The 20,548-nt window shown below is 34.2% G+C and overlaps 2 protein-coding genes and 1 long non-coding RNA gene across 6 annotated transcripts; 1 reads left to right on the top strand and 2 right to left on the bottom strand.

The window, feature by feature from the left end:
* The first annotated feature begins 3,267 nt into the window (after positions 1–3,267).
* Positions 3,268–12,553, top strand: LOC114401503. Of its 3 annotated transcripts, XM_028364021.1 has the most exons (20): positions 3,268–3,675; positions 4,143–4,280; positions 4,837–4,911; positions 5,038–5,153; positions 5,336–5,450; positions 6,057–6,185; positions 6,372–6,419; positions 6,851–7,053; positions 7,176–7,372; positions 7,607–7,890; positions 7,992–8,138; positions 8,403–8,807; positions 8,909–9,058; positions 9,565–9,649; positions 9,734–9,858; positions 10,013–10,204; positions 10,285–10,419; positions 10,898–11,035; positions 11,580–11,789; positions 12,205–12,553. In XM_028364021.1, the coding sequence occupies exons 2-20, from the start codon at positions 4,146–4,148 to the stop codon at positions 12,301–12,303; spliced, it is 2,988 nt and encodes a 995-aa protein (XP_028219822.1). In that variant the 5' UTR covers positions 3,268–3,675; positions 4,143–4,145; the 3' UTR covers positions 12,304–12,553. The 3 variants fall into 3 exon arrangements, with proteins under 3 accessions (XP_028219822.1, XP_028219823.1, XP_028219824.1); XM_028364022.1 differs by lacking the exon at positions 6,057–6,185; XM_028364023.1 differs by lacking the exons at positions 5,038–5,153; positions 5,336–5,450.
* Positions 12,554–13,460: 907 nt separating this feature from the next.
* On the bottom strand, positions 13,461–14,422 carry LOC114401507. The gene is made up of 2 exons (XR_003664288.1): positions 13,914–14,422; positions 13,461–13,739 (listed from the first exon to the last, which is right to left on the bottom strand). It is a non-coding gene; the product is annotated as an uncharacterized LOC114401507 (long non-coding RNA).
* Positions 14,423–15,266: 844 nt separating this feature from the next.
* On the bottom strand, positions 15,267–20,323 carry LOC114401505. Of its 2 annotated transcripts, none has more exons than XM_028364026.1 (13): positions 20,088–20,323; positions 19,831–19,878; positions 19,199–19,401; positions 18,880–19,076; positions 18,370–18,653; positions 18,122–18,268; positions 17,455–17,859; positions 17,204–17,311; positions 16,611–16,695; positions 16,401–16,525; positions 16,055–16,246; positions 15,840–15,974; positions 15,267–15,374 (listed from the first exon to the last, which is right to left on the bottom strand). In XM_028364026.1, the coding sequence occupies exons 4-11, from the start codon at positions 19,025–19,027 to the stop codon at positions 16,103–16,105; spliced, it is 1,446 nt and encodes a 481-aa protein (XP_028219827.1). In that variant the 5' UTR covers positions 19,028–19,076; positions 19,199–19,401; positions 19,831–19,878; positions 20,088–20,323; the 3' UTR covers positions 15,267–15,374; positions 15,840–15,974; positions 16,055–16,102. The 2 variants fall into 2 exon arrangements, with proteins under 2 accessions (XP_028219827.1, XP_028219826.1); XM_028364025.1 differs by having other exon boundaries at positions 17,204–17,353.
* Positions 20,324–20,548: the final 225 nt, after the last annotated feature.

Genomic DNA, 20,548 nt, shown 5'->3' on the forward strand with positions numbered 1-20,548 from the left:
ATGAAAATAAAAAATAATTTATTGATTATGCTGCCCTTTAGATGATCAAAGAATTGGTAAAGAAATCAAGAATGGATCGAGTTTAGTGGAAAAAGGCAGCTTGGAATTTCCTATTTAACTAAATAGTTTTAAGATAAATTGACTTATTAACCATTTTTTATCTTGCAGGGTATAAATATAACACTTTATGCTAATTTAAAATTCAATTAATTAATTTTATACTAAATTACTATTCAATAAATTATTGTTGAATACAGCCCAATTATAGTTAGATTAATAAATTATGATTCAGAATTTTTATCGGTTAAATGATTTGTTTCGTAATTTTTAAAACCTCAATTAAACAAGCATTATTAAAACATTCATTTTCCTTAAGCAACTCAACGCATGCTATGTGAAAGATTATTGTCGCATGTTATGTGGTACAGTACTAATATTATCTTGAACTTTAATCATCTTATTTGTTTTGTATAATTATAAGATAAGAATATTTTTTCTCGGGTATGAAATGAATCACTTCCAAAAAGTTCATTACTCTAGTCCAAAATACTATTAATTCAGCATGGGCTCAACATGGTAATTATGTATTATGATCACTAATTAGTTCTGAATTTAATGAAATGACTGCTACTAAAAAGTGTTGTGTACATAATTAATAAACTACTACCAGACAATGTAAAAGAATACTTTTCAATTAAAATATCTTTGTTGGATCAGCAATTATAGACATTAAATCAATTCAAGCATTAAATAGTGGGTTTTGTACTTATGGTCGTTTGATTGAAGAGCATTGCGTTTTTTTTTTAAAATTGTGCACAATAAAGAGTTAGAGTGCCGAGTCAATATCTCAAAGTTAAAATTCTCAATTCCTTAGACAGTATTCATAAATTTGCTTCATTGACAAAAATTAATAGGAATAAATAGTCTTTAATTCTGAAATCATTACCAGTCAAATTAATAGATTAAAAAAATCGTTTGATTGCAAATAAAATCATTCATAACATTCAAAATAGTAATAACAAATTAAAAAAGAAAAAAACTATTAAAGAGAAAAATAAATAATACTCAAATATTTGTGTAAAAAAGAAAAAAAATGTGCAATTATCTGTGTAATGAAGACTGTAAAAAAGAGTAATTAAACCAAAAAATAATAAGAAAATAATGTTATTACTTCACAATAATACTATATATAGAGTGGTTTTTTCAGAACCTAAAAAACTAAATTTTGTTAAATGAAAATAATTACCCTAATATTTAAATAAGTTCATTTCTATCATTGAGTAAGTTCTAAAAAAATTACAAGAATCATTAAGGATAACTTGTGAACTTCACTTGACATAAATATATTTGTTTATATCTTGACATTATTTTGAGTCAAATTTAATTTAGTCGGTTGAAATTTAATAATGACTTTTACTTTTGGTAATTTTTTTTGTTAATATATATATATATATATATATATATATATATTATAAACATTGAAATATTTAGAATCAATCCATGTAAAATTTTACGTATTTTTTTTTGTCAAAAGATATAAATGTGTGATATTTTGACTCGGAGTCAAATTAAAAAGATCTGATCATGTATGAAGTTTTTGTCACGTGTTAATTAGAACTTTATGTGTTAATCCACTGACATTGACACGTAGAATTTGATCTTTCGAAATCAATTTCAAACCAAAATATCACAGATTTATATTTTGTGAGGACAAAAAACATACTTAAAATTTTACAAAAAGATAAATTTCAAACATTTTAATCTTTATTGGAAAGAAAAATATATTTTAACTTTTTTTATTTTATAAATCCACAAATTCAATGATTGGATCCACTATTGTGATAGAAAGTATATATTTTTCTTTCATTATGTTTTTTTATTCATAGATTTGATAGAAAAAAATATACAAACTAATCCAACTCAAATAATTTTTTTTATTTCGATTAAATAACAGATTTAATCAAATCTCATCTAATTCTATCCCTGCACACTCTACAGAAAAGAATGCATAGTCCATGTGCATCGTATTGTGGTCTCGTGTTACGCTTGTGGATGGCATCGCCGTTTTCCAAATAAGTCAACAAGTTCGGTGCTTGCCCTCATGGTCATGGCTGGTTGTAATAAAAAAAAAAACAAAATACACATCACACAATTATTATAGTCGTAGAGGCATAAATTCAGCACCCAGGTAAATGCTCTTGTTTGGCCCTTTTCGGTTACTATATATTTATTTCCACGGCCGTATTGAAATCAGATTTTCCCCCTTAAGTCCCAACATTTCAAGTCATGTGGGCAGAACATTTTCCAAGCTCCAACAACATGTGCACTGATTATTTATATATACACATAGATCCGTTGGCTGGCACCACCATTACTCGGTTCTATTTTCTAATCTTTGTAACGAAATGATTAAAAAGTAACACGATCTATTTAGTTAATGTCATTAAAATTATTCAGATAATATCTAATTTGTTTATCGACAAAAATAAATTTTTGTCTATTTTTATTTATTTATTTTTATCGAATTTCAAATTAGTTAGTATTTCTTTCCTTGATGAAAGAAAGGTTAAGAATAGTATTATAAAAAATTGGTTTGGGTCGGTCTATTTGAGATCGGTGATCTCATCAGACTGATTATGCTATTGGACTATTTATGTATCTGATCAGAGATATGGTTAGAGATGATCAGATCAAATCCGATCAGTTTTGAGAAAATTCAAGAATAGTGCTTTGATTGTTATTTTAGATTTTAAAATATGGATAAATTTTTTTTAATCAAATAATATTAATTATATACTTATATATAATAAATACATATATAATTTTAATTTTTTTAATACATACCGAATCAATTATTAACCTACCACTTAAATCATTAACCAAATACCTCAATCAGATCAATTGGGGGACCAATTTTCATAACATTCGTAAAGACATAAAAAAATGTCATTAAAATGTTAGTCAACAAATCAATCAATAAAAATGATTAAAAGTTACCCATAAATAAAATTGTTACTACTTGTTAGTTCTTAATGAATAAAATATTTGTTAGCATTTGACCATTTGTGATAACTATTAATTACAGATATTTCAATGAGTCTTTGTGTTAAATTATATTATAATTACACCGCATTGATGAGGATTTGTCAGTAATTATAGATATTTCAATTAAATAACTTTGCGCGTGTTGTCCACTTACCATGGCACTAACATTCCTAGAAATGGTAACCCCCAAGGAGAGTTCAAAATAAAGTTTCATTATTCACCAGTAGTACTGAAAAAAATTGTAACATTAGTTTCCACAAGCGTGCAGTGGGAGTTTTTCAAAAAAAATTTCTAACAACGATCAAAATTTCAGTTGTTATGTTTATGTGTGTTGCAAGTTCTGACACGGTTTGAAACCGCAATGGCATAGGTACACTTTTTACAGCAAAAGAAAAAAAAGGAAAAGGAAAATGAATTTGTGTTCCACCTGACACAATCACGTGATCTCCCACATCCAACAACATAGTCTCACCTTGTCTTGAGTTTTGACTCACGCGCCATCTTAGTTTTGTTTTGTGTTCCTTTTGCTGTTATTCGCTGTCGTTGATTGCTACTATTCACACACTTGCCCTCACTCACTCTGTGTAAGGCTTCACCTTCCCCTCCCAGATCTTCTTCCATAGGTGCAAGGTGTTATTCTCATCTTTCTTCTCTTTCACTTTGTTTTTTTTTTTTTTTTGTTTCTCTCTTCTCTAGAATTATTGATGTCTGTTTCTCACCTTTGATTCTGGCTGTTAATTGTTATCACTAGGAAATTTTTTGGTGTGGTTGGTTTCTTTCTTTACAGTGTGTGTGTGTGGTTGATTCTGCTTTGTTTATTCCTTTCTTGGTGGTTTGGTTTTCTCTTGTTTGTGTTTTTCATTTTGAAATTTGAAAAGCTGGACATGTTTGTATTGTAGCTGTTTATTGTATGAATGTTTTCGGTTTCAATGTGCTTTCATTTTGGCTTTCGGTTGTTACTGGCTCTTTCTTTTTTGGTTGAGTAATTATTAGGGCTTTTGTTTTTTTGCTGGTTGATTTTGGGTTTTTTGTTTGGATATTTTAGCTTGGTTTGTTCTGAATTTGGCCACATTTTGCTCTGGTTCTTGTAATTGCAGGAAATGGGTGTCATCTCTCGGAAGATCTTCCCAGCATGTGGGAACATGTGTGTTTGCTGTCCAGCTTTGAGGTCAAGATCACGCCAGCCAGTCAAACGATACAGAAAACTGCTTGCTGATATATTCCCTAAGTCCCCTGTACGTGTTTTGTGGCTCTTTTTCCTTGATAATTGAAATAGTAATCTCATTGAACTCTTTTCTCCGGTATGACCTCATAGGAAACAAATTTTTCGTGGAATCTAGTATTTATAGTGCCATTATATCCCCACTGGAAGTAGAAAAATATTTTTTCTCTTTTGCGAAGCGAACAATTTGAAACTTCTTGTGTCTTCTGTGCATTGCTGTGGGCTTATTATTTGGTCAAAGCTTATATACAGTTCCTTAGGTTCTTTTGGTGCTCTTCTTCATCAATTAGAATCGAAGTTTCACCTCGATAATCTCTTAATAAAGGTTTGCATTAAAGATCAACATAAATTACCGAGTTGAAATTCCAATTTTGATTGAAGAATAGCACCAAAAGCACTTAAGGAACGGTATCTAAGTTTCGCCCTTATTGTTTTCAGTTATTCCTTGTTCTCAATGGAAAGAAAATTTTTATGCTTGATTATATGGCAATATCTTTTCACTTTACCCTCATTTGTACATGAAGTAGAACCCTAGGCCCAGTTTTCATGCTTTAATTTATTCTTCTCAGGATGAGTCTCCAAGTGAAAGGAAGATTACCAAATTATGTGAATATGCTGCAAAAAACCCTTTCCGGATTCCAAAGGTATTTTATTATTTTATTTTGCATGTGTATTGGTAATTTCTTCTTTAAACAAAGAAGAGGAAATCAGATATGCTTGAATTAGTTGTATCCATTGATGAAGTTCACTATTTCCGCTCTTTCTGCTAGATAGCAAAATATCTTGAAGAAAGGTGCTACAAAGAACTCAGATATGAGCACATCAAACTGGTCAATATTATAGCAGAATCCTTCAACAAGTTGCTTTCCATTTGTAAGGTGCAGATGTAAGTTTCTCATGATTAATTAGCATATGTTTCCATGTTCTGTTGGTGGTGCACTGGAATCAAACAATTGATATGTTTTGGATTCTTTCCATTATTTCTTTATGATAATGTATTGATCTCCACTGGCTAGTTTTTATGTGATTCATCTTCTAAGTTTTTTATCTGCCTCTTGCATATTCCAGAGCGTATTTTGCTGTTGATGTGCTTAATGTAATTTTGGAGCTCTTGAGCTATTCTAAGGATGAGACCATTCAGACACTTGGTTGCCAGTGCTTATCAAAGTTCATCTACTGTCAGGTGAATTATACAATCCAAAAACCCTAAGATACCTATTGGCTGCTTGCATTTGTGGCTTATGCATGATTGTAATTGAGTTAGATCAATATTCTCTTGGATTTTTGTACTTGGGAACAGAAAAAAACTGCAGACAATGTCTCTGTATACAACCAAAATTGAGTTTATATACTAGTATTCTAGTAATTTTCAAAAGAGAGTTGTTTGATAATTGTTAAGATGTCACACGTTGGTTAGTAATATGGTTGGAATACTCCTAATAAGACTTAGTCAGTCCTGTTCCCTTTAGCTAATTTTTGGGAGTGAGTTAAGCTCAACCCCCATGTCTAATATGGTATCTAAATCTATTCAGTCTTAATGTTGGGTGCTCTAGATGTCCAATCTTGGGTTAGGGGGTGTATCAAGATGTCAATTGAGCTAGCTTTTGCAAGTGAGTTAGGTCTGGTCTGTTTTTAATAATAACTATAGGTCCTTCCTTGGGTGAAATTCAGCCTTTCAAAAATGATTTATTGATTGGTTTTCCTCCTCCTACTTTCTTTGAACCTATAAATTAGCTGATGTCAATTTGCCATGCATATTCATTCTATTGACATCATGAAAAAAAAACAGATGGATGCTACTTATACTCATAACATTGAAAAGTTGGTGCCGAAAGTGTGCATGCTATCACGGGAACATGGTGAAGCATGTGAAAAGCGCTGCTTGAGGGCATCAAGCTTGCAATGCCTTTCAGCAATGGTAATTGGTGCCTCATTTTGATATCCATTGTGCTTATGATGTTTTGCATTTAAGTTCATCGTGTTCTGATTGCTTTCCAATGTTTATTTTCACGTAAAATTTCAAGGTTGCAGTGAGTTTTACTGTTGTTTCAGAGTCTTTTAGGAGTCAGGGCATTGTTTATTTGACTTCTTTTTCTCTTGGCAGGTTTGGTTTATGGCCGAATTTTCACATATTTTTGTAGATTTTGATGAGGTATGTTATAAAATTAAAGATGCTCCCCATTGAAATCATTGTAGCCTTTTATTGAAGCTTCCTTACATATGCAATTGTAAATGGTTCCCCAACTTTGAATCATTATTGTTGGACTAGGCATATCTCTGATAATACTGAGGTGAAAATATAATGAAATAATTTTTTAGATGGAAATATCTGGGAATTTAAATCATCCAAGGTTTTGTGATGCTTTCATTTTCATGACTAATAAGTGATAACCTATTTGTCATGAAAGTTTGATGTTCGCACTAATGGGCAAGTAGGAATTAAACCCAACAAGCCTGTCGCTACAATTATACTATATTTTCTTTGATCAGTAAATGCTTTAAAATTTGCATAGCGAATTTGTTTTCTCTCTTCTGTCAGATATCATCACTAATTGGTTAATTCATTCAAAATTCAAAATGTAGATTGTTCGTGCCACTTTAGATAACTATGAGTGGAGTAGACAAAATGAAGAAGCTGATGTCAGGGCAGAGGCACATCATAATTGGGTGGATGAGGTTATCCGGTGTGAAGGTCGGGGTGGTTCAGTTATTGGTAATGACAATCGCTCTAGTTGCTTGATCATCCAGCCACGACCAGAAATAAAGGGTCCTTCCCTTTTAACTAGGTATATGTTTTTCAAGAGTTAGTGTAGGCCATTTATTTGCTGTTTTATCTGTGTAATCAGTCTGTTACATGGCTTTTAATCACCATTTGGTCCCCCTTTTAATTTGTTTTTTATTATTATAGAGAAGAAATTGAAAAACCACAAATATGGGCTCAGATATGTATTCAAAGAATGGTTGAATTAGCCAAGGAAAGCACAACTATGCGTCGTGTGCTGGATCCAATGTTTGTCTACTTTGATTCTAGACAACATTGGGCTCCTCAGAAAGGGTTAGCAATGATAATTTTATCAAGGATGGCCTACTTCATGGAGAACTCTGGTATTATTCTCTTACCACTTTTGGCTCAATTAATTTTCACAAATAAATCATCCAGTGGATGTATTGTCAAATTCCATGTTTACTTTAAAGATGTGGATTTCATGATCTTGAAAATTGAAACAGTCATGAGCTATGAATAATACTATAATAATACTATACAAGGTTCTTTCGTGAAATCTTCAATTTGTGTTCCATAATCATGTTTTTCTTTCTTCTGGCCTTTTTTTTGTACAGGGAATCAGCGCTTAATTCTAGCTTCTGTGATACATCATCTGGACCACAAAAATGTCATGAATGATCCTCAACTTAAGACCTGTGTTATTCAGGTTGCCACATCTTTGGCTATGCAAATTAGATCTGAGAGTGGCTTGGCAGAGATTGGTTTTGTTGGTGTCCTTTGCAGACATCTTAGGAAAAGCCTTCAAGCCTCTAGTGAATTTGGTGGAGAGCAAGAATTGAACTTAAATATCTCACTTCAAAATTCCATTGACGATTGCTTACTAGAAATTGCCAATGGGGTAGGCTCATGAATGCAACCCTTGCTCCCAAAATTCTATCAATTGGGTCATTTCATTTGATCAACTACTAAACTACTTTTTCCCTTTTTTTGGTTGGCTAGGTAATTGATGCCCAGCCACTTTTTGACTTGATGGCGATAAACCTAGAAAATATTCCATCCGGTGTTGTTGGTAGAGCAACCATTGGATCTCTGATCATCCTTGCTCGGGCAGTCACTTTAGCATTAAGTCACTTACATTCACAGCAGGTGAGAGAGGAGCTTGTTGATCCAATATTGTTTAAAGCAAAATGTTTCTCTGCAAGCTGGATTATCTAGTAACATAGTTTACAAAATATGATTATATTGTCATCTATACTAAAAGTTTTACATGTTTGGGAGGATGAGGAGAGGCATTGTCTTGAACATAACTTTGAAATTTGAACAGATGAACTGTTTTTCCATTTGATTCTTTTGGGAATATTGGAATACTGAATACATCCATTTGATCATTTTATTTATGCTTTCGTGTAGGGGTTTCCTGAAGCTCTTCTTGTTCAACTCCTAAAAGTAATGTTGCATTCAGATGTGGAGGCTCGCGTCGGAGCACACCTTATATTTTCCATTCTTCTTTTTCCAAGTTCCTTCCATACGAATGAGATTTCCTCTCTGCGGTCCAGATATCTAGGTCAACACAACAAAAGGCATTCTCATGCTCCATCTGTGTCTGCATCTGCTTCAATTACAGCTTTACTTGAAAAGCTCCGCAGAAACAGAAACACCAAGGTAGAAAATCATGGGAATATTGTTCATGATCAAGAAAGGGATATTGTGGCAGAAGACTGGAAGCAGGGCTGTGGCTTAAAGAATTCTCCTAACTTTTACAAACTCACTTCTATCATTGATAAGGCTACAGGATCACCAAGTTTGACTGACACAGTAAGTAATTGATTTGATTTCAGTCAATATATGTTTTGCTAATTGTAGTTATTCTTACTAAAATGTTATTTACTTAGTTTTGGTATTGAATGTGCTCTCAGGAACCATATGTTATGAAACTAACTGAAGATCAAATGGCCCAGCTGCTTTCTGCCTTTTGGATTCAAGCCAATCTTCCTGATAATTTACCTTCAAATATTGAAGCTATAGCTCATTCATTCATATTGACACTAATTGTCTTTCGCATAAAGGTAGTACTTGATATGTATTTGTACTACTTCCTGTCTGTCATTTTTGTATCCCAGTAGTTTCATCTTTATTGTATTTCTGCTTCTGGATAGATCATGCATGGTAAATTGAGTGTTTGTAATGTTGTATCTTGAGTTCCCAGTAAAAGTTTATCTTCACTATAGAAAAACAGCAGTTTAGTGACATTAAGATTTACTGAATTATCAGTGACTTTGACTTTGTCAAACAATTTTGTCATAAGCAAGTTAGCAAACTATACAAATTTGTTGAACTTGTCATCTTAAATTATTTTCTCTTCAAATTTAGTCTGGTTCCATTTGTCTTATATTCACACTGACTGATTGCCCTACCTTATAGATGAATATCTATGCTTTTATTCTCAGCAGCTATTGGATTCTCATTTTCATAGTAAACTGAATATAATCACAATCTTGACTGCACTTTCGGTTATAATACTTCAATAATTTTTACTCTGATTGTTAAAAATTCTCAAAATTCGATGTTGCAGAACCTGAAAGACAGAGATAGCCTGGTGATCCGCTTCTTCCAGCTTCCTCTGTCTCTCTGGACTATGTTGTTGGACCAAAGCAATGGTATGCCATATACATTATCTTTAAAGGAATTATAAGTTTTAAGGGGAAAAAAAGGATGTAAAATTGTTGTATTCACTCTGGCAGGAATATTGTCCCCAGCTTGTCAGAGGTCTGTCTATGTATTGTCTGCTGGCATGCTGGCCTTTGCCTGCAAAATATATCAGATTCCTGATCTGAATGATGTGTTTGCATCATTGCCAATGTCTGATGTGAGTAACCGATCTGTTCTGATACTATGCTACTCTTAAATGTCTGTTAGAGGAATTCTGTACTGATTTTGATGGTATAAAATGACGTGTTTTTTACGCATAATTTGTAATGTATATTTTGATTCTTGACAACTGCATGCTTTCATATATTCAGGTTGATCCATTCTTGAGTATCAGTGATGATTATCGAGTATATGCTAAGATCCATGTGGATGTGAGAGAATATGGTACTGCTGCTGATAATCAGTTTGCATGTTCAGTATTATCAGAGTTACAGAACAAAATACGTGAATGTCAATCGATCATAAGAGATGCTATGGTTCATAATTTAGCTAATATCACTGAGGTATTACATTATATGCAGGGATCATATTTTGTTCATAATCCCCCACTCTCTCACTTTCTGGTGTTTTCCTGTTTCTGAAGCTGGATGCAGGTGAACTGGCTATGCTATTGTTAGAGAAATTTAAGCCCGATGAAGAGTTTGTGTTCGGTCCACAGTCAATGCTTGATCAGAATCAAATAATTTTTCATTCCCAGGAGTCACTGTCATTTGATGGGGTATGTCATCTCTTAACAATATTTATGTTATTTCTAAGTGGGTGATTGGTGCCAGGAGATTCATTCCCTACATGAAGATGTTGTCCTTTCTATTTAAGTATGTGTGTGTGCACATATAAAAACAGTTTGAGATGTCTGCTAAGGCTAGCTTTCATAAGTTCCAGATTGCATGAGTGAATCTTGATCTGTAGCCAAGACATTATAATTGGGTAGCTCACAAATGTCACTGGCCATGGCTTGATATCATGGGTTTGATTGCTTGCCCCTTAGCAGGGCTGCAGACTGCAAGCTTCCTGGCTATAAAAAGATAGTGACTTTTTGGTTCAAAACATATGACCACCTGTTACTATTTACCTTGGCGTGCATTTTATTTTGTGTGTGTGTGTGAAGGGGGGGGGGGGGGGGGGGGGGGGGGGGTTGAAAGAAATGAAGGTTTAAAACCAATCTGTTGATCGGTTTTTTTCAATTGATTATGCAGGATTTTCCCTCAAATTCAGCAGGTGAAGATGACACAATCAGTGAAGCATCTGTCTCTGACCTTTCTCGATTTATTCCAAAGATGCCTCTATCCCCTTCGGCACCTCATGTTATCAGCATTGGACAACTTATGGAATCGGTACATTATCTGTCTTGCATGTGTATATGATAAGGCATTTGTGTAATCTTGCCTTTCTCCCCAATTTGGATGAAAGGAGAGAGGGGCAAGCATTTTGAATTAAAAAGACAAATATATCATTGATGGTATCATTTTACAAATATACTTTTTTCTTTCCTCTCATTTTCTATCCCATCAAATAAGGGGGAAATATTTTCTTTTCTTCTACTTTCCCTTGTGAACCAAATATATAGTGTGTTTGAAATAAAATCATAATTAAAAAAGTCAATTAACTTTTCATGGTGAAGGTGAGACAACAATTTTTCATGGTTTCACCATCATTTTTGTAGTGTAGAATCAATTATGTGTGTTGTCCAAACACACTAAGTGTATGTTTGGGATGAGGCGAGTTTAAGTGAAATGCTTAAAGCTAATTTCCCATAGTCTTTTTTTCGTGCCTATTTTTCCAAGCAATGTAAATGGTGTTGGAATGCAAAATGCATACATTTCATTGTTATTCATGATTACTGTTCTACAAGCTCAACAGCCTATACACTGTTTGTAGGCATTAGAGGTAGCTGGTCAAGTGGCAGGAACAGCTATCTCCACTTCGCCCCTTCCGTACAACACCATGGCTAGCCAGTGTGAATCACTCGGTACATGTGCAAGGAAAAAGCTTTCAAATTGGCTGGCCTTTGAGAATCATTACAGCCAAGCACTTGATGATAAATCGTTTTTGGCAATTGCTGATATTAGGAACTCAGCACCTGAGAAGGTTTGATGTGCCCTTATTTGTCATTATTACAGTTATTTTAGAGACAGAAGTGTCCTAAAGGAATCAAAAGTGATTTTTTTTATTATTATTAGAAATGTCTCAGTACACTCCCATAATTTCCAATGCAATCCTATACAATTTTCGATAAAAACTTTCTATTTATTGATTTCTTAACCATGTTTTAAGGACACTAGTTAGCAAGACTCTTCAGAATTTACCGAGATATGTTCTAAAATAAATCCAACTCTTTAAATACAATGCTGGTATTATTATGGAGATATAAGGTTGACTCAGGGAGGGGGAGAGGTCACAGGTTTGAATTCCCTCAGTTGACATTTTTAATAAAATTAACAAATTAATATTTACTGATAATAAAAAAAATGCTGACATTATTATATTTATACTATTTTTGTAGGTGACAAATGGTGGTGGGCATGCCCAATTGCCAAGGGACCCCATGAAGCTGCCTCCTGCTAGCCCCTTTGACAATTTCCTCAAGGCTGCTGGGTGTTAGATTAGGTGGTTTCATGCTTACATCTTTCTGCTATGTATAGTTCTAATGTTAAATGTTCTTTCCAGACAGGAGTTTCTAGGGTCTGTATCCTTGTAAGGACTAGTAGGTAGTTCCAGTATTTTGACTTCAGTGATCAGTGATATATATAATTGTAGAATGACAATTTCTCTACTGAATTGTTCAAGACTTTATGGTATACAGAGCCTGGAACTGTTTAAAGTGGGGGCCAGTGCTGCATGCCTTCCCTACACACTGTTTTGGATTCAATTGCACTGGCAATTTGCTATTTTGTGAAAATCCAGTGTATAATGGCACTGGCACTGCCACACTCCGGTGGGCACTACATATATGTTCATATAATGGCACTGGCATCTTCAACATTTTGAGAGACAAACTTGGGGTGACTATGTCACCATCAGTTTGAAAGGGGGAGTTAGAGAAAGTTATAATTCTAATGATTACACATTGATTACAATATCATTGATATTATGTCAATCCTCTCAATCCTGTATCATGGCCTTGATTGCTCTATGATTTGGTTTCTGCGTGTGTAGCTATCAGGACCAATTCATTCCATATAAGTTCATTTCTATAATTAGTGTAATTACTCCTAGCTTAATTATAGGATCACGATTGTACTATAATGTGTGTATATAAACACATTCTCTCATGTGAATAAGATATATCATATCCTGCACCTTTCTATCTAGCACATATCCCATACATGCCACAAATCATAATATAGTATGAGGGAAACAAAACATAAAGGAAAGTTGCAAACAGTGAAGAAAGAAAACTCAAGACCGTAAAGATTCAAGTTACTTGCTAAGTGACCTAAGATGGGCAAGGGAAAAACCAAATAAAAATTTCCTTATTATAAACATAATCAGGCCATTTTCCAATATTAAGCTTTGGAGATCATTGATATTTAAAAAAATGCATGATTATCCTTACTTGAATTAAATTTATAATGACAAGCTGTTGAATGATTATAATTGATAATGTCTTAGTTGTGTGTCCTTTTACACACGTAACCAGTAAGGCAACTTTATCCCATTAAGGTTGGTATAATTCAGCCTGTTTCAATGAACAGGAAAAAATTAAGAATTTTGGTAGTCCAAAAAGGAAACCAAAAAAAAGGAGTAAGAAGTTTAGTATAGTCCTAAACAATATTATAAAAAAAAACTGTTTCATATGCTAAACAAGTGGCTTAGCATCTGAGATGCATTCAAGTAAATAACTAAGTGCAGAAAAAATAATAAATACACACATACCACTACATAAAGAAGGTCTGAAATGAAGTAAATGTAAAGGCGTCTTACTTGCTCTATTGCTTGCAGAGTTGGCCTCAACCATGTTTTTATCCAAGGTATGTGCAGCAGCAACATTAATGGCTAGTAGTCCATTGCTCATCTTTGTAAAACCTACCCCAGATGCTTTTGGAATAGGCAGGCATATGCAACAAAAGTTAATACATCGTTCTACAAACTACAAACAAGCCATTCATTTGCATATACTAAAAGATAAGGTTCAATTATGGTAAAAGTAAAATTATTGAGTGTGTTCAGATTTTTTATAGTTAACAATTTATAACCCAACAGTGACAGTACCTATCCTACTTCAGCATGATAACAAAAGGCAAATTCTCTAAATCATCCCAGCACCTGAAAAATGATCCTGAAAGGCAGCAAAAAGGCCTTTTTATTCAGTTCCGATGAAGGCCTTAAGACCTGATGAGGGGATGGAGAAAGGTGGATTGAGTGTGAGCAAAGAGATTTTGCATAAATTCTTAATACTGTTAATTAGATAGTTTATATATAAAAAATGTATTTTAAATATCTATATTCAATACTTTATTCCACATTGGATTTATGTCATGAGCACTAACAATTGATATTCAGAATTCCCTTTACACCATATAAGAGCTTAAACTATGGTTTGATGTTAGTTGACCTTTCTGGAGGACTTTGGCTTGTTAAAGGATGCAATCAATGCAACCTGTTAATTTATGAGCATCACAATGCAACAGTCCAATATTTAACATGTGTCTAATTCTTGGTAAGATGCTTGGGTTCACAGCCACAAAATTAAACATATAGATAATGACAAATAAGGGCACATCAAACCTTCTCAGGTGCTGAGTTCCTAATATCAGCAATTGCCAAAAACGATTTATCATCAGGTGCTTGGCTGTAATGATTCTCAAAGGCCAGCCAATTTGAAAGCTTTTTCCTTGCACATGTACCGAGTGATTCACACTGGCTAGCCATGGTGTTGTACGAAAGGGGCAAAGTGGAGATAGCTGTTCCTGCCACTTGACCAACTACCTCTAATGCCTACAAACGGTGTATAGGCCGTTGAGCTTGTAGAACAGTAATCATGAATAACAATGAAATGTATGCATTTTGCATTCCAACACCATTTACATTGCTTGGAAAAATAGGCACGAAAGAAAGACTACGGGAAATTAGCTTTAAGCATTTCACTTAAACTCGCCTCATCCCAAACATACACTTAGTGTGTTTGGACAACACACATAATTGATTCTACACTACAAAAATGATGGTGAAACCATGAAAAATTGTTGTTTCACCTTCACCATGAAAAGTTAATTGACTTTTTTAATTATGAATTTATTTTAAACACACTATATATTTGGTTCACAAGGGAAAGTAGAAGAAAAGAAAATGAAAGGAAAGAAAATATTTCCCCCTTATTTGGTGGGATAGAAAATGAGAGGAAAGAAAAAAGTATATTTGTAAAATGATACAAACACCCTTAAATAAATATGCAAACATTATATGCTACCATCAATGATATATTTGTCTTTTTAATTCAAAATGCTTGCCCCTCTCTCCTTTCATCCAAATTGGGGAGAAAGGCAAGATTACACAAATGCCTTATCATATACACATGCAAGACAGATAATGTACCGATTCCATAAGTTGTCAAATGCTGATAACATGAGGTGCCGAAGGGGATAGAGGCATCTTTGGAATAAATCGAGAAAGGTCAGAGACAGATGCTTCACTGATTGTGTCATCTCCACCTGCTGAATTTGAGGGAAAATCCTGCATAATCATGGGAAAAAAAACAATTGGTTTTAAACCTTCATTTCTTTCATCCCCCCCCCCCCCCCCCCCCTCTCACACACAAAATAAAGTAAAAAAATGCACGCCAAGGTAAATAGTAACAGGTGGTCATATGTTTTGAACCAAAAAGTCACTATCTTTTTATAGCCAGGAAGCTTGCAGTCTGCAGCCCTGCTAAGGGGCAAGCGATCAAACCCATGATATCAAGCCATGGCCAGTGACATTTGTGAGCTACCCAATTATAATGTCTCGGCTACAGATCAAGATTCACTCATGCAATCTGGAACTTATGAAAGCTAGCCTTAGCAGACATCTCAAACTGTTTTTATATGTGCACACACACATACTTAAATAGAAAGGACAACATCTTCATGTAGGGAATGAATCTCCTGGCACCAATCACCCACTTAGAAATAACATAAATGTTGTTAAGAGATGACATACCCCATCAAATGACAGTGACTCCTGGGAATGAAAAATTATTTGATTCTGATCAAGCATTGACTGTGGACCGAACACAAACTCTTCATCGGGCTTAAATTTCTCTGACAATAGCATAGCCAGTTCACCTGCATCCAGCTTCAGAAACAGGAAAACACCAGAAAGTGAGAGAGTGGGGGATTATGAACAAAATATGATCCCTGCATATAATGTAATACCTCAGTGATATTAGCTGAATTATGAACCATAGCATCTCTTATGATCGATTAACATTCACGTCTTTTGTTCTGTAACTCTGATAATACTGAACATGCTAACTGATTATCAGCAGCAGTACCATATTCTCTCACATCCACATGGATCTTAGCATATACTCGATAATCATCACTGATACTCAAGAATGGATCAACCTGATTATACCAAAGCATGCACTTGTCAAGAATCAAAATATACATTACAAATTATGCATAAAAAACACGTCATTTTATACCATCAAAATCAGTACAGAATTCCTCTAACAGACATTTAAGAGTAGCGTAGTATCAGAACAGATCGGTTACTCACATCAGACATTGGCAATGATGCAAACACATCATTTAGATCATGAATCTGATATATTTTGCAGGCAAAGGCCAACATGCCAGCAGACAATACATAGACAGACCTCTGACAAGCTGGGGACAATATTCCTGCCAGAGTGAATACAACAATTTTACATCCTTTTTTTTCCCCTTAAAACTTATAATTCCTTTAAAGATAATGTATATGTCATACCATTGCTTTGGTCCAACAACATAGTCCAGAGAGACAGAGGAAACTGGAAGAAGCGGATCACCAGGCTATCTCTGTCTTTCAGGTTCTGCAACATCGAATTTTGAGAATTTTTAACAATCAGAGTAAAAATTATTGAAGTATTATAACCGAAAGTGCAGTCAAGATTGTGATTATATTCAGTTTACTATGAAAATGAGAATCCAATAGCTGCTGAGAATAAAAGCATAGATATTCATCTATAAGGTAGGGCAATCAGTCAGTGTGAATATAAGACAAATGGAACCAGACTAAATTTGAAGAGAAAATAATTTAAGATGACAAGTTCAACAAATTTGTATAGTTTGCTAACTTGCTTATGACAAAATTGTTTGACAAAGTCAAAGTCACTGATAATTCAGTAAATCTTAATGTCACTAAACTGCTGTTTTTCTATAGTGAAGATAAACTTTTACTGGGAACTCAAGATACAACATTACAAACACTCAATTTACCATGCAGGATCTATCCAGAAGCAGAAATACAAAAAAGATGAAACTACTGGGATACAAAAATGACAGAGACAGGAAGTAGTACAAATACATATAAAGTACTACCTTTATGTGTAAGACAATTAGTGTCAATATGAATGAATGAGCTACAGCTTCAATATTTGAAGGTAAATTATCAGGAAGATTGGCTTGAATCCAAAAGGCAGAAAGCAGCTGGGCCATTTGATCTTCAGTTAGTTTCATAACATATGGCTCCTGAGAGCACATTCAATACCAAAACTAAGTAAATAACATTTTAGTAAGAATAACTACAATTAGCAAAACATATATTGACTGAAATCAAATCAATTACTTACTGTGTCAGTCAAACTTGGTGATCCTGTAGCCTTATCAATGATAGAAGTGAGTTTGTAAAAGTTAGGAGAATTCTTTAAGCCACAGCCCTGCTTCCAGTCTTCTGCCACAATATCCCTTTCTTGATCATGAACAATATTCACATGATTTTCTGCCTTGGTGTTTCTGTTTCTGCGGAGCTTTTCAAGTAAAGCTGTAATTGAAGCAGATGCAGACACAGATGGAGCATGAGAATGCCTTTTGTTGTGTTGACCTAGATATCTGGACCGCAGAGAGGAAGTCTCATTCGTATGGAAGGAACTTGGAAAAAGAAGAATGGAAAATATAAGGTGTGCTCCGACACGTGCCTCCACATCTGAATGCAACATTACTTTTAGGAGTTGCACAAGAAGAGATTCAGGAAATCCCTACACGAAAGCATAAATAAAATGATCAAATGGATGTATTCAGTATTCCAATATTCCCAAAAGAAGCAAATGGAAAAACAGTTCATCTGTTCAAATTTCAAAGTTATGTTCAAGACAATGCCTCTCCTCATCCTCCCAAACATGTAAAACTTTTAGTATAGATGACAATATAATCATATTTTGTAAACTATGTTACTAGATAATCCAGCTTGCAGAGAAACATTTTGCTTTAAACAATATTGGATCAACAAGCTCCTCTCACCTGCTGTGAATATAAGTGACTTAATGCTAAAGTGACTGCACGAGCAAGGATGATCAGAGATCCAATGGTTGCTCTACCAACAACACCGGATGGAATATTTTCTAGGTTTATCGCCATCAAGTCAAAAAGTGGCTGGGCATCAATTACCTAGCCAACCAAAAAAAGGGAAAAAGTAGTTTAGTAGTTGATCAAATGCAATGACCCAATTGATAGAATTTTGGGAGCAAGGGTTGCATTCATGAGCCTACCCCATTGGCAATTTCTAGTAAGCAATAGTCAATGGAATTTTGAAGTGATATATTTAAGTTCAATTCTTGCTCTCCAACAAATTCACTAGAGGCTTGAAGGCTTTTCCTAAGATGTCTGCAAAGGACACCAACAAAACCAATCTCTGCCAAGCCACTCTCAGATATAATTTGCATAGCCAAAGATGTGGCAACCTGAATAACACAGGTCTTAAGTTGAGGATCATTCATGACATTTTTGTGGTCCAGATGATGTATCACAGAAGCTAGAATTAAGCGCTGATTCCCTGTACAAAAGAAAGGCCAGAAGAAAGAAAAACATGATTATGGAACACGAATTGAAGATTTCACGAAAGACCCTTGTATAGTATTATTCATAGCTCATGACTGTTTCAATTTTCAAGATCATCAAATCCACATCTTTAAAGTAAAACATGAAATTTGGCAATACATCCACTGGATGATTTATTTGTGAAAATTAATTGAGCCGAAAGTGGTAAGAGAGAATAATACCTGAGTTCTCCATGAAGTAGGCCATCCTTGATAAAATTATCATTGCTAACCCTTTCTGAGAAGCCCAATGTTGTCTAGAATCAAAGTAGACAAAAATTGGATCCAACACACGACGCATAGTTGTGCTTTCCTTGGCTAATTCAACCATTCTTTGAATACATATCTGAGCCCATATTTCTGGTTTTTCAATTTCTTCTCTATAATAATTAAAAACAAATTAGAAGGGGGACCAAATGGTGATTAAAAGCCATGTAACAGACTGATTACACAGATAAAACAGCAAATAAATGGCCTACACTAACTCTTGAAAAACATATACCTAGTTAAAAGGGAAGGACCCTTTATTTCTGGTCGTGGCTGGATGATCAAGCAACTAGAGCGATTGTCATTACCAATAACTGAACCACCCCGACCTTCACACCGGATAACCTCATCCACCCAATTATGATGTGCCTCTGCCCTGACATCAGCTTCTTCATTTTGTCTACTCCACTCATAGTTATCTAAAGTGGCACGAACAATCTACATTTTGAATTTTGAATGAATTAACCAATTAGTGATGATATCTGACAGAAGAGAGAAAACAAATTCACTATGCAAATTTTAAAGCATTTATTGATCAAGAAAATATAGTATAATTGTAGCGACAGGCTTGTTGGGTTTAATTCCTACTTACCCATTAGTGGGAACATCAAACTTTCATGACAAATAGGTTATCACTTATTAGTCATGAAAATGAAAGCATCACAAAACCTTGGATGATTTGAAGTCCCAGATATTTCCATCTAAAAAATTATTTCATTATATTTTCACCTCATTATTATCAGAGATATGCCTAGTCCAACAATAATATTCAAAGTTGGGGAACCATTTACAATTGCATATGTAAGGAAGCTTCAATAAAAGGCTACAATGATTTCAATGGGGAGCATCTTTAATATTATAACATACCTCATCAAAATCTACAAAAATATGTGAAAATTCGGCTATAAACCAAACCTGCCAAGAGAAAAAGAAGTCAAATAAACAATGCCCTGACTCCTAAAAGACTCTGAAACAACAGTAAAACTCACTGCAACCATGAAATTTTACGTGAAAATAAACATTGGAAAGCAATCAGAACTCGATGAACTTAAATTCAAACCGTGTCAGAACTTGCAACACACATAAACATAACAAAAGACAAATTCTCTAAATCATCCCAGCACCTGAAAAATGGTCCTGAAAGACAGCAAAAAAGCCTTTTTATTCAGTTCCGATGAAGGCCTTAAGACCTGATGAGGGGATGGAGAAAGGTGGATTGAGTGTGAGCAAAGAGATTTTGCATAAATTCTTAATACTGTTAATTATATAGTTTATATATAAAAAAATGTATTTTAAATATCTATATTCAATACTTTATTCCACATTGGATTTATGTCATGAGCACTAACAATTGATATTCAGAATTCCATTTACACCATGTAAGAGCTTAAACTATGGTTTGATGTTAGTTGACCTTTCTGGAGGACTTTGGCTTGTTAAAGGATGCAATCAATGCAACCTGTTAATTTATGAGCATCACAATGCAACAGTCCAATATTTAACATGTGTCTAATTCTTGGTAAGATACTTGTGTTCACAGCCACAAAATTAAACATGTGAGATATCAGAAGGAAGATAATCCAGA

Source organism: Glycine soja, chromosome 20 (assembly GCF_004193775.1).
Source record: "Glycine soja cultivar W05 chromosome 20, ASM419377v2, whole genome shotgun sequence".
In the NCBI taxonomy this organism is placed as follows: domain Eukaryota; kingdom Viridiplantae; phylum Streptophyta; class Magnoliopsida; order Fabales; family Fabaceae; genus Glycine; species Glycine soja.